The 12148-nt window shown below is 42.9% G+C and overlaps 1 protein-coding gene across 4 annotated transcripts in view; it reads right to left on the bottom strand.

Annotated features, from left to right (window-relative positions):
* ACSL4 (acyl-CoA synthetase long chain family member 4) overlaps nt 1-12148 on the bottom strand; it is a 52208-nt gene that overhangs the window by 7058 nt on the left and 33002 nt on the right. For all 4 annotated transcript variants that reach the window (XM_063141574.1, XM_063141573.1, XM_063141575.1 and 1 more), the window contains 9 exons: nt 11858-12035; nt 10269-10378; nt 9504-9642; nt 7969-8119; nt 5467-5590; nt 4663-4734; nt 3315-3454; nt 1131-1303; nt 877-951 (listed from right to left, as the gene is read on the bottom strand). In XM_063141574.1, coding sequence (XP_062997644.1) covers nt 877-951; nt 1131-1303; nt 3315-3454; nt 4663-4734; nt 5467-5590; nt 7969-8119; nt 9504-9642; nt 10269-10378; nt 11858-12035 — 1162 coding nt within the window. The remainder of the gene's footprint in view (nt 1-876; nt 952-1130; nt 1304-3314; nt 3455-4662; nt 4735-5466; nt 5591-7968; nt 8120-9503; nt 9643-10268; nt 10379-11857; nt 12036-12148) is intronic.

The following is a 12148-nucleotide window of genomic DNA, read 5'->3' as shown; positions in this document are numbered from 1 at the left end:
GATTCCTGCATTGAGCAGGGGGTTGGACTCAATGGCCTTGTAGGCCCCTTCCAACTCTGCTATTCTGTGATTCTATGATTCTATGAACCCAATGTGCACAATATTTTTTAATATCAAGCTATTTGAGCCAGGGACATGGATAGGCATGTGAAGGACAAATGTAACTCATGGTTACTCACAAATAAATCCCACTGGGTTTAATGGGGTTTACTCCCAAGAAAGTGGGCATAAGCTTGCAGCCTAACACAGCAAATTTCTATACACTTCCTAGGAAGTAGGCCTTACTGAACATACTGGGAGATCCAAGTATGCAAATGACTGGAGTGGGAGTTTGACTGATAAAAGTTACACATATCTACAGCAGTGAGCCTATAACTACATGAACTTGGAAGGTTTGCTAGCCTTGCAGTCTTGATAAATTTATTACAATCTACAATTTTAGATTGTAAGCCTTTGAGCAGGATACTGCTGCTGTTTTATTTGTACATACTGTACAGCACCAAGTACATTGTTGGTGCTATATAAATAAATATTATTAATAATAATTCAAGGGCCTGCCTGGAGATTACTCCTCCTCCCACCTCACCATGCATGGGGAAAGAAGAGCACCTGTACTGGGCAATCCTACATTCAAATAATTGGGGTGGGGTCCTCCCAGGTGGATGATTACTTTTCCCTAGAGGGAAGAAAGAGGAAGGACCAGCAGTCGTGCACAAACCTGAGGTCCAGTTTCTTCAGTTGGAAAATCTAGGAAAGGAGGTATTTCTCAAACAGTCTTGTGGGGCAGGTGTTTCGGGGCTGTAAGTGCATTGTGCCAGTAATTCAGACGTGGGAACTATTGCTGTAAATTTATTAGAAATACAATGTTTTTCTCACCTTCTTGCCAGTCTCTCAGTTTAATCTCACAGCAGATCAGAGGAGCTCCAACTCTGCCAGTACTGTAGTCGGAGACTAGAGAGAAAATGTCAAGAAAGATTAATAGCTGAAAGGTTTTCACTTAAAAAAAAAGAAGTTGAACTTCAGAGGCACGATAGAACTGCTGGTGGCAGTTAATTCAAAGGTCGGCTGTTCAGTGGAAAACCACACAGGCCTCCAGGACACGGAGATGATGGCGCCCCAAGCCCTTTTACCTTCTGTAATTGTCCCGGCTCCACAGGTTTCTGTTAGCCCATAACCTTGGCCAACAGGACAGCAGAAACAGATATTCATGAATCTTTGTGTCTGGGAGGAAAGGGGCGCTCCTCCGGAAAGCATCATACGTATGTTCCCTCCTAGCAGTGCTTTCACTTTCTTAAACAACAGCCTTAAAGAAAAAGAAACTGGCATTAATATCATAGAACTATGTGTTCAGTGGATCAATAAAATGGCCAGTGTGTAAAATTCCAGGACAGGGTCTAACGGTGGCCTTGAGCGTGCAGCCAGCTCTCCCGATCCTGGTCTGCAAGCGGCCCCTACGGTTTGCGGTGGTGATGTAGTACTTCCGGGGACGAGCCCCGACGTGATTTGCTCCTTCCAGAAACGGGTGTTTCCACTCACTTCAGGGCTTGCCTCTGGAAATGCTACATGGCCACCATAAGCAGTAGGGGCTGCTTGCATACCACAACTACTGGGGCTGGCCGTGCGTGGACTGGGATCGGTGGAACTGGCCATATGGGGGGGCAATAACTACCAGTGGTCATTGCCCCCCGTATCCTCATCCTGATGCACACACCCTCCTTTGGGTTATAAAGCTATTGTCACAGGGTTGGCTGACTACCTTGGTTTTTTAAGAAAGTATTTGGAAGCCTATTTACATTGGTTAAAGGTGATGCTTCAGACCAGCAAGAGACTGTCAAGTTGAAATCTGAATGCAGACACTTGGATTTGGATGCATTAATTTAAAGCTCAATGGAAGTTAGGAATAAATACTATGGCATTTCTATCATCATCATCATCAATTTATTGCATTTATACCATCGTTTTCCCCTCAAGGAACCCAAGGCAGTGTACGTAATCCTCCTCCTCTCCATTTTATCCTCACAACAACAACCCTGTAGGTTGGGCTGAGAGTCTATGATTGGCCCAAAGTCACCCAGTGAGCTTCCATGGCCGAGTGGGGACTAGAACCCAGATCTCCTGAGTCCCAGTTCAACACTCTAGCCTCTATGCTACATTGCCATAAAATATTTTACTTTCACCCTATGGTTTAGTTGAGTTCTAGCACTAAAAGAAGTTGTTTCTGGTAAACCTTAAGATACACCTCAATTTGTAAAGTTAGGTTTCCTAACTTAAATGACCTCATAGCAGTATCCTAATGTGCAATTCATTAATCCCTGCATAATCACCATTAAAAAAGATGTACAGCAGTAGGTCATTTTTAGGATTTTTGCTGTACTGATTGGTCAGAACAAAAAAACCGCAATACATTTACTTGGATAAGTCGCATCAATATTTTGTTCCCTATGTTATTACTTTTATGCAACAGTTATCTTTATGAATTTATTTATTTACTTAATAGGTTTATATACCGCTTTTCATGTATAATAGTGTGTCTAAAGTTGTTTTCAAGAAAACTGAAAACATTAAAATACATTAAAATAATAAAAACTGAAAACATTAAAATACATTAAAATAAATGGCAACAATAAATGGCCTTTTCGGCGGTGGCCCCCCGACTGTGGAATGATCTCCCTGATGAGGCTCGCCTGGCACCAACACTGTTATCTTTCAGGCGCCAGGTCAAGACTTTTCTCTTCTCCCGGGCATTTAACAGCATTTAACAACGCTAAGTTTGTTTTCTAACGGACCCCAGAACTGTTGGTTTTTAAATGGATACTGTTGTTTTCATACTGTTGTTTTTATGTTTCTGATGGTTTTTAAATTTTGTATACTTTTTTAATGTTTACTGTTTTTAACTTTTGTAAAAAGAGAGCTTCAGCTATGGGGCGGTATATAAATGTAATAAATAAAGAAATAAATTATGATATACATTAAAATGCATAATCATTGATAAAACATTAATAAAAGCATTAAAATTAATTAAAGCCACTACACCTCCTGATTACAAACAAACTGGACAGCACACTCACTCAGGGAAGGCCTGGGTAAAGAAATGGGTCTTTAGTTGGCGCTTAAAGCATGCTACAGTTGGCACCTCTGGAATATCAAGGGGGAGGCCACTCCATAAATCGGGCTCCACCGTGGACTAGGCCCACTTCCTGGTTGCTGCAAAATGCCAATCTGCAGGCCGTGGTACCCGCAAGCAAGACCTCCCCCAATTACCTTAATGATCACACCTACGTAAACAGAGTGGCACACATATAAAGTATACTTACAAGTTACACAGGGGTGCATCATATCCCATTTTGATTTGTTCCAATTTATAGTCATAACCTATTTTGAACAATGTTTTCTGGATGTAGTTCATCTCTTGAACTTTACTCATAACATTCTTATAAATTCGATCCATGATTTCCTACAAAAAAGAGGGTGTTTGTTTTTTTTAAAAAAAGGTTACGCGTTTTGAGCTACATTAATATATTCCTGATCTGGTTTATACTAGCACAGTTCACACAGTCTCAGCGGTGGTGGGAATGGGAACCTCATTCATTTTAAACAGCTTGGCTTTTCCTTAGTTGTGTAACACTTAATGTGCAATCCAGTTAATCTATTTGGGGTCAATCTCAGCTGGGGGCTATTCTGTGTAGACACCAAGCGGAAATGCGCAATGGAAAAATTGAGCTTTCCCCCCTCCGACCTCCTCCTCCCCTCTGAGAAACACTATTTCAGTCAGTAGATTTTCGAGTAACAAAACGGTTCTGAATCATTTAAAAAAATAGTTATAGCAGTTTCTTCAGCCAAGTTGTATTTACTATTTGAAGGCAAAAAGCTTCGAGATCTCTTTCCCCAGTGTGCCAGCATATATTTTATTTTCAAAAGATAAGGTTAATGCCTACTAATTTTATGGGTCAGAAGTACAGAATAGTCATGAAACTGCTATTATATGAAATACATTCTTAAGATCGCCGTTCTGTTTCCCAAATAATACTCCGGAGATTTTCTTGCAAGTCGGATGTGGCTGAAGCAGTTTCCATTATGTTTAATTACTGGTTAAAATTATTATTATTATTATTATTTATTTATTTATATAGCACCATCAATGTACATGGTGCTGTACATAGTAAAACAGTAAATAGTGGGGTGGGGCAGATAGGCTTACTAATACCCTGCATGGAACAGCAGTTCAGCTATGCAGTTTTTCAACTGATTGCACTAAAGATGTGAACAATAAAAACTGTGGTTACTCATTCTCAAGTACCGATGAAAGGAGACCTATTTCTAGAGATGTATCACTGAGATCTAAGAGTGCCATTCTAGGCCTCTAATTTAGGAAAATAAGATGCTGAATCTTTTAATGAATCTTTTGTGAACCGCCCAGAGAGCTTCGGCTATTGGGCGGTATAGAAACGCAATAAATAAATAAATAAATGTCCGAAGAAAAGAGTCATCATTCAGAAAGATTCATTTTCCTTCTCAGAGGTTCAGCTATGGGGTGCTATAGAAATAATAATAATAATAATAATAATAATAATAATAATAATAATAATAATTTGAGGCTGGAGTAAATTACGTGGAAGACACAGTGCCCCTACTTTGCATCAAAGTACCCCTACTCATACTCACAGGCACAGCTGCCATCAGTGTGGGTTTCAGAACAGAACAGTCTCCTTTGCTTCCCTTTTTAATTTTACTTGACTGCAAGGGAAAAAAAGTGGTGAGAAATGCAGGTTGCTTACCTGTAACTGTAGTTCTTCGAGTGGTCATCTATGCATTCACACATACGGGCTCTGCGCCCGCGTGGAGACCTGAACCAGAACCTCAGATAACTAAATATAACATTTTAGGCGGGAACCACCCCCCAGTGCTACTGCGCATGTGCACGTGGTTCCCGCCTATACCTCAGTTTACAGGAGTCCGACATTGTGGCCCCATAAACTATGTATAAAAAATGTAATACGATATAAGTCAGAGAATATATCCAAGAATCTTACTTTAAATACAGATCTTTTCTCCGGAGACAGGAGCTGCGAAATTTACTTAGCACTATGACACTTTGCAAGTTGAAAGCATTTCAGTTAATGAGAAAGACAAATCATGACGTTTATTGCATTTCAGCATATTACTGTGCTTCTAGATCAACTTGCCTGCTATACTTTTTTTAATAAAGCAAACCCTAAAGCTGACTATGGGGGGAATCATGTCATCCAGAAATCTGGCAAAAGTCAGACCCAAAGAGAAACGCTTCAGTGTCTTGATTATACTTTTGTGCACAAGTTACTCTTGGGCTGAGCTCATTTCAAGCGTGGTGAGCCTGGAGTTGCTCATCAGCTTAACACACAGTCCAGTCTTTGAGGTCAGCTCCCTGGAATATAAGAGCACTTCTACCTTGGCCAACGAAAAACAAGTCAGCTCAATGTGTCCTTTTACCTGGTCAGATAACGTGAGTGGAGAAGAGTAGCCAATCCTGCAGCCATATGTAATACAGGAAATCTCTGCTGTCAGTTCCAAGACATGAGCCAGGGGCAAGTAGCCAATGTATGTGTCCTTGGGTCTAAGAAGCAAATATTGTGTATTTCAAATAAAGCAAGCAGGATAGCTTGGTACATCGTTCTAAACAAGTAAGTGGAACGGTTTGTTTTCTAAAGCTTTTTCTCACGACGGAGGGCAACGTGGATCCATGTTCCCCGACAAACAATCAGGCTGATAACTTCAATAAATAAACACTTTAAAATCATGGGTGTAATGGAAAGAATCCTGTACCTGCTTGCTTAAACTCACTAGAGCAGTTGTGGTCAATTATTTTCTAAGCAAAATATTCTCTCCAGCTTACGGACTTCAAGCTAATAGGAATTCCATTTCCATTTCAATCTTGGTTTTGTTTCCCCACTTCTTCCTCAACAGCTTTCCAGTGGGTCAAAAAAGGGAGAACACCCACCCCGCCCCCCTTCGAACTGGTGCATCCATGTCAGCCCCAGGTTGTACTCCTGCTCCTGTTGGACTCTTCCCCCACCCCCACAAGGCAAACGGTCATCTTGGCCCTGTGGGGGAGAAGAAAGAGCAAGGGGACAGGAGCAGGCCGAGGAAACATTGGGGCCTGCCCCAGTTGGACTCCCCTCCTTCGGGAACAGGACAATCCCATCAGCCCTGTTGCCGGTCCACTTAATCTCTCTCTCTCTCTCTCTCTTTCTCTTTTCTGTCTTCCCTCCTGAACTCCTTTTCCTTGTGTGTCATGTCTTTATTAGACTGTAAGCCTGAGGGCAGGGACTGTCTTTTTTGCTAGCTAATTGTAAGCCGCTCAAGAGCCTTTGTTGGCTGAGGAGCAAGGTATAAGTATGATAAATAATAATAATAATAATAATAATAATAATATTCCAAGGTCTGGCAGAAGAGCAGCGATGTTCTTTTGCCTGGCCTTTCCATCACACATCTTGCGCAGTTTTGATGGGGCCCAGGTATAACACCCTCAATGGCCATTACAAAATCCACAGAGACTGTGTAATTGGCAGATTACGACGGAGTTTTCAGAAGGTCTTTCCCCACCTCTTGGCAAGTGGATTTGCTGATCTCTACCTCACTTGCCAAAACATAGGAAGAGACTTTAGCAGCAGCAGAAACAGCAGCAGAGTTAACCACTGTTCTCACTAGTGCTACTGTAGTAAAACCCTAGAATCAGCCTGTGCATGGTACAAAGCTGAAATTTAGTTGAGAAGCAAGTAAACAGTCCAATAAAGAACATTTTCTAAGGAAGGCAAATGAATTTTGCAAACTTCTCTTGAGACAGACCCATTTATCTCTTGCCTTGAACACTATTCTGTGTAGCCCTTTTTAGTTCATGTTAAGCATAAAGACTTTAACAGTGCAATCCCATGCATGACAGTCTACACGCCTTGGGACCACAATACCTGATGGAACGCCTCTCCCGACATGAACCTACCCGTACACTGCGCTCAACATCTAAGGTCCTCCTCGGAGTGCCTACTCCGAGGGAAGCTCCGAGGATGGCAACAAGGGAGAGGGCCTTTTCAGTGGTGGCTCCCCAATTATGGAATGATCTCCCCGATGAGGCTCGCCTGGCACCAACATTGTTATCTTTTCAGCGCCAGGTCAAGACTTTTCTCTTTTCCCAGGCATTTAACAGCATTTAACAACGCTAAGTTTGTTTGTTTTTTAACAGACCCCCAGAACTGTTGTTTTTAAATAGATACCGTTGTTTTTATACTGTTTATGTTTTCGATGGTTAATGTTCACAGTTTTTAACTTTTGTAAACCGCCCAGAGCGCTTCAGCTATGGGGCGGTATATAAATGTAATAAATCAAAATCAAATCAAATCAGGGTAAATGTATATAGGATTGCAGTATACATCTCAAATTATTTGAATAGGTTCATTATACAGCCACAGAACACAATCCTGTTCCCGGCAGAGAACAAGATGTGTGAGTTGTGTACGTGAGGAAGGAATGGCTAGTGATGAGGACAGGGGAAAGTGTCTAGGCTGGGCCAGCCTCCACCTTTCTGCCCCCTCTCCTTTGCTTGCCATTCCACAACAGCAGTAAACAGCTAGAGCCTCCATCGCCATATGAATTGTTGCCATTGCAGAGTGGTGTGTTAGAGGAAGGACTACCGTCTCCTTATCCCTGTTCTCCTTCCCAGCCTCCAGCCCCTTTTTGTCAGGCTTTAAGCAGCCTTGGCAGGTATGATGTGCATTTTCCAGGCAGGGACTACAAGATCTGCCAATGGGTGGAGGTCCTCTGGTTGCCATGCTGTAGGTTGGCACATTGCTGGGTGCCCAGCAAAGAAGGAATCCCTGTTCCTTGCCCACCATTGGGACAGAGCAGGATTGCACCACAAACCACTACAGAAAGGCAAATATTGTTTGTTTGCTTTTAAAAAGCTTTAACATGCATCGCTGACAAACAGGAAATTCTTACCCCAATCCAGGTATCCGCTCGCACTGTCCTGTCATTCCAGCTATCAAGTTTTTATGCATCATCATAACTCCTTTAGGCCTTCCAGTGGAGCCACTAGTATACATTACTAAGGCCATGTCTGTGGGAGTGGGTCGAGACGGAGGAGTGTTTGCTAGAAAAAGATGTGGAGGCAGAAATTTGCAGATCAGGACCCAACGGGAAATGAAATAAAATAGTTTAAAAATATTTTATATTCAGAGTCGATCTTGTCCACACAAAAAAATAAAACAAAAATGCAAATGAGTGAGATTGTTTGCAGTCTTTCCATCTGACAAACAAAGGCAGGAATACCCTAATCATCTCTATTCCTCTGCTCAGCCCAACTATTTCAGTGAATGTGATAATGGGGGGGGGGTAGAATTATTATTCTTTAGGGACAGAAAGGATTGGAGGGGGGAAAGGAAAGTTCTAATGGTTTTGCTTCTTTGCTTAAACTAATACACACCAAGGGGCAAGCCTTAAAATTTCTCTTAAAGAATCTTCTAGCAATAGAAGACCTGTTTCCCAAGCAAATATAATTCCCATTGAGCAGAAAGTTGTGAAAACAGAAGTTAGTTTTTTTAAAAAAACAAACGAACATATTCATGTGCCATGTCAATGCTGAATCAGAAGGATCAAAGCCCAAGGAAGTGAGCGAAGGTGAATCCTATAAGAGCACTTCGGCTCAGGCAATTCTCAGAAGTAGGAACCATGCCCTACTGGTGCCACAACAATCACGCATGCGCCTACTGAACAGTGCCTCAAGCGTGGTTCTGGCTAGTGGTGACAGAGAGTTCTCTCTCAACAGCAAGTTAGCTGGAGGACAATGCTCTTCCACTGTTTCTTCTTTCCCTCCTTCATTAAAGCTTCCAATTCCTATATAAATGCTATTGTTTATTCGTTCAGTCGCTTCCGACTCTTCGTGACTTCATGGACCAGCCCACGCCAGAGCTTTCTGTCGGCAGTCGCCACCCCTAGCATCCCCCTAAGTTATGAGGCAAGATTTAAACTGGGCGAGAGCTCCTTTACCACCAGGAAAGGAAAGGAAAGGAACCTCTCGTGCAAGCACTTGAGGCATTGCTGACTCCTAGAGGGATGCCTGCTTTCGCTGACGTTTTCTTGGCAGACTTTGTAGCGGGGTGGTTTGCCATTGCCTTCCCCAGTTGCAGTCAGCTACCTGGGTACTCATTTTACCGACCTCGGAAGGATGGAAGGCTGAGTCGACCTGAGCCGGCTGCCTGAGAACCAGCTTCCGCTGGGATCGAACTCAGGCCGTGGGGAGATTTTCGGCTGCAGTAACTGCTGCTTACCACTCTGCGCCACACAAGGCTCTTACCAGGAGCTGCATCAAAAACCTGAGCAGCTCGGCCAACTGGAGTCAGAACAACCAACCAAGTGTTCTGCTACACTGAAAGAGAAGCTTATATTTTTACCACAGAAGTATGAAGCACTGAGCTGGTTTAATATATATCTGTACAATCCTGTTTACTATATGGAAAATTAAACAGTTAACTTACAGTTTTCTGGTTTGGCTCCCAGTTCTTCTACAGCTTGCATGCTATGGATCTCCAGTCCTTTAGGATAGTCTGACTTATTGATAGTTTTCTTATCCACGTAAATGATATGTCGGAGGCAGGGAATTTCTGACAGTACATTCTGAAGAACAAGAAGCAGTTGAGGGTTGACCACAGACACCAGAGCTCAAGTTCTCAACATACAGCCCATTACTTTGGATACATCTCTCCCCATCATGAAGGCTCAAGCTGGGAAACAGTATTTTAAGAATATATTCCCCCTACCCCTGGCCATCCAACACCCACCCGAAAAGGAAAGGTCTTATGTATGGGTTTATGCTAAGGCTGTGGCAACCCTTGAGGGAAAAGGGAGTTCCATAAAAGGTAGAGCTGCTGACAAAAGTGCTTTTTTGTTGTTGTTCTTTGACTATCCAAGCTGGATAGCTGTTGTAGAAGATGCTACCTGTTTGGGTCAATTTTCCAAGATTTTCAAATAATTTTAATAAGGTAACTTATTTTAATTTCAGTAAAGTAACTTATCACTGATTTCTCAGTCACGACCATCCTCTGTAGTCCCATTACAAAATGCACATAGCCGAAAATTTCCACAATCTCAAAAATTTCAGTCCACTGTTGGGAGTGGTTCCTCATACACGACATCACTAGAGAATTGGGCCATCTTGGTGTATCCCACGGTCTAAAAGCCACCCAGCCATGATGTTCTGAACTATCATGCTTACTAAATGAAGGCATCAGGACAGGACTTACCTTAAGTTTGCTTTCCAAAAGGTCTGTGCTAGTGATTAGATAGGATGCTGCAGATTCATTCAGTCCATAGGTTACTGCTTCTTCTCCAAGGGTTGCATATAACGTAACAACTGTTTAATAGAGAGGAGAAAATAGCTTAAGGAATAAAATCTAATCCAAATCCTTTGAATTTGCATAGGATTTCATCAACAATTTTGCACTGGGCTATAAGCAAAAGCGTATAATAAATGTAATAAATGAAATAAAAAATGTAATAAATAAATAAATATAGGTCTTCCATGATCGTTTTAGGCTTCACACATTCTGCAGAGACAATGCTAACAGTGCGAACCGTGATTATATAGTAGGCTGGATATGTCTCTGAAAAGCTCAAATATAGGACCAGTGACTGTTTGTGAGAAGACACTGGAGCTCACCAGTGCTGCCCACCTCCATCCCATTAATGGTGTCACCTGGATGGAGCAGCTTTGGCACACAGCTCTAAAGTCGTCATGGAGCATTCCCGCCCGGCTCACCAGCCAGTTTGACAAGGAAGTCAAGCAACAGCTGTGAGGACTTGGTGGAGATTGGAGAGCAGGCGGGTCAAGAAAAGCAGGCTCTCAGAAGGGCAGGGGGTGGAGGAGATCCTGGAGGATGTGGAGGGAGATGGAAAGTCAAGACTGAGCAGGGAAAGAGGCCAGGTGGGAAGGACAGGAGAATGGGCCAGTTAAGGAGAAACTGGAGGAGGCAGTAAGGTGGAGCCCAGAAGCCTTCTGAGACTTCTGAAGCCCACTCAAGTCCTCCCCACCTCCTGTGAGTGGCAGGCACATACAGAGCAGGCCCCAGGGCACACAGAAGTTATAGGAGCAAGGACCCAGTTAAGCTTGCCTCAGAAGACCCAGGGCTACAAGTCCCACTAGGGAAACGGCTACCCGCAGCGCACCTGACTGAATAGTCCCGCCATTTCCCCCATCTGACCTTCTTGACTGAAGAACCTTGGGAAGGCATGCACCCAACTAACCCCAACAGCTATAGAGTCCAGATACTATGGTGTAATCGTGAAGGGAGTCAATCGAGAGGGAGTGGAGGAGGGGAAGGCTACGCTCCAGTGGCATCTGGATTAGAGATTACTCAAAGGATAAACGGGAAGTTGAAGCTTTAGAGAACTTGAGATGGCTGAAGGGGTTAACTCAACTGGGCCAATCCCAAAGGGAGAGAGATGGAACTTCTTCCCTTAAGGCAGAGGAGTGTATACATAATATAGTTTCCTCAACTCTGTGGTTGAGGGAAGTGGGATAAAAGTCCCCCCCCCCTTACCAGGTGGCCCGTACACTCATGGAGGCGGATGGGTTTGGTGCGCTCCTACCAGGGGACCAATCCATATTATTCACATTAATTTGGATTGTTGTACTTTTCTCATCTCGTATACATTTGAGCTTTACACAAAACTGTCACAGATAAGCAATCTCAGGCACCAATTCTTAGAAGTTGCACACGTGTTCTTATAGCTTGGTGACAACATCGCAGTGAAGGCACAACACGTCCGGGATCATAGCCTAATTTTTCTACAAATTTGCTTATCTATGTTAAAATACAACATCAATACTCACGAGGGAAGTTGTATCGGAAACAGGTTTGTGCTGCAACCATCCATTCGGCTCGAGTTTCACAAAATATAGCAACCGTGGTCTTCGGCTTTAGCCCAAGTGCAACTAGTCCACTCCCAAAGTGGTTCAATTTCTGATTAGTTTCTTCATAGTTCAGCCATCGATAGTTTCCTAGGATAAGCTGGTCAAAGATTAAGCACACGTTTGGTATACTGCTGAATGATTTTATCAATATACATCAAGGGAGTACAGCCAAAACAAGAGTACCAAAAATCTGAACATTGTAACCATCGT

Source organism: Elgaria multicarinata, chromosome 15 (assembly GCF_023053635.1).
Source record: "Elgaria multicarinata webbii isolate HBS135686 ecotype San Diego chromosome 15, rElgMul1.1.pri, whole genome shotgun sequence".
In the NCBI taxonomy this organism is placed as follows: Eukaryota; Metazoa; Chordata; class Lepidosauria; order Squamata; family Anguidae; genus Elgaria; species Elgaria multicarinata.
This window is presented reverse-complemented; position numbering and strand designations above follow the sequence as displayed.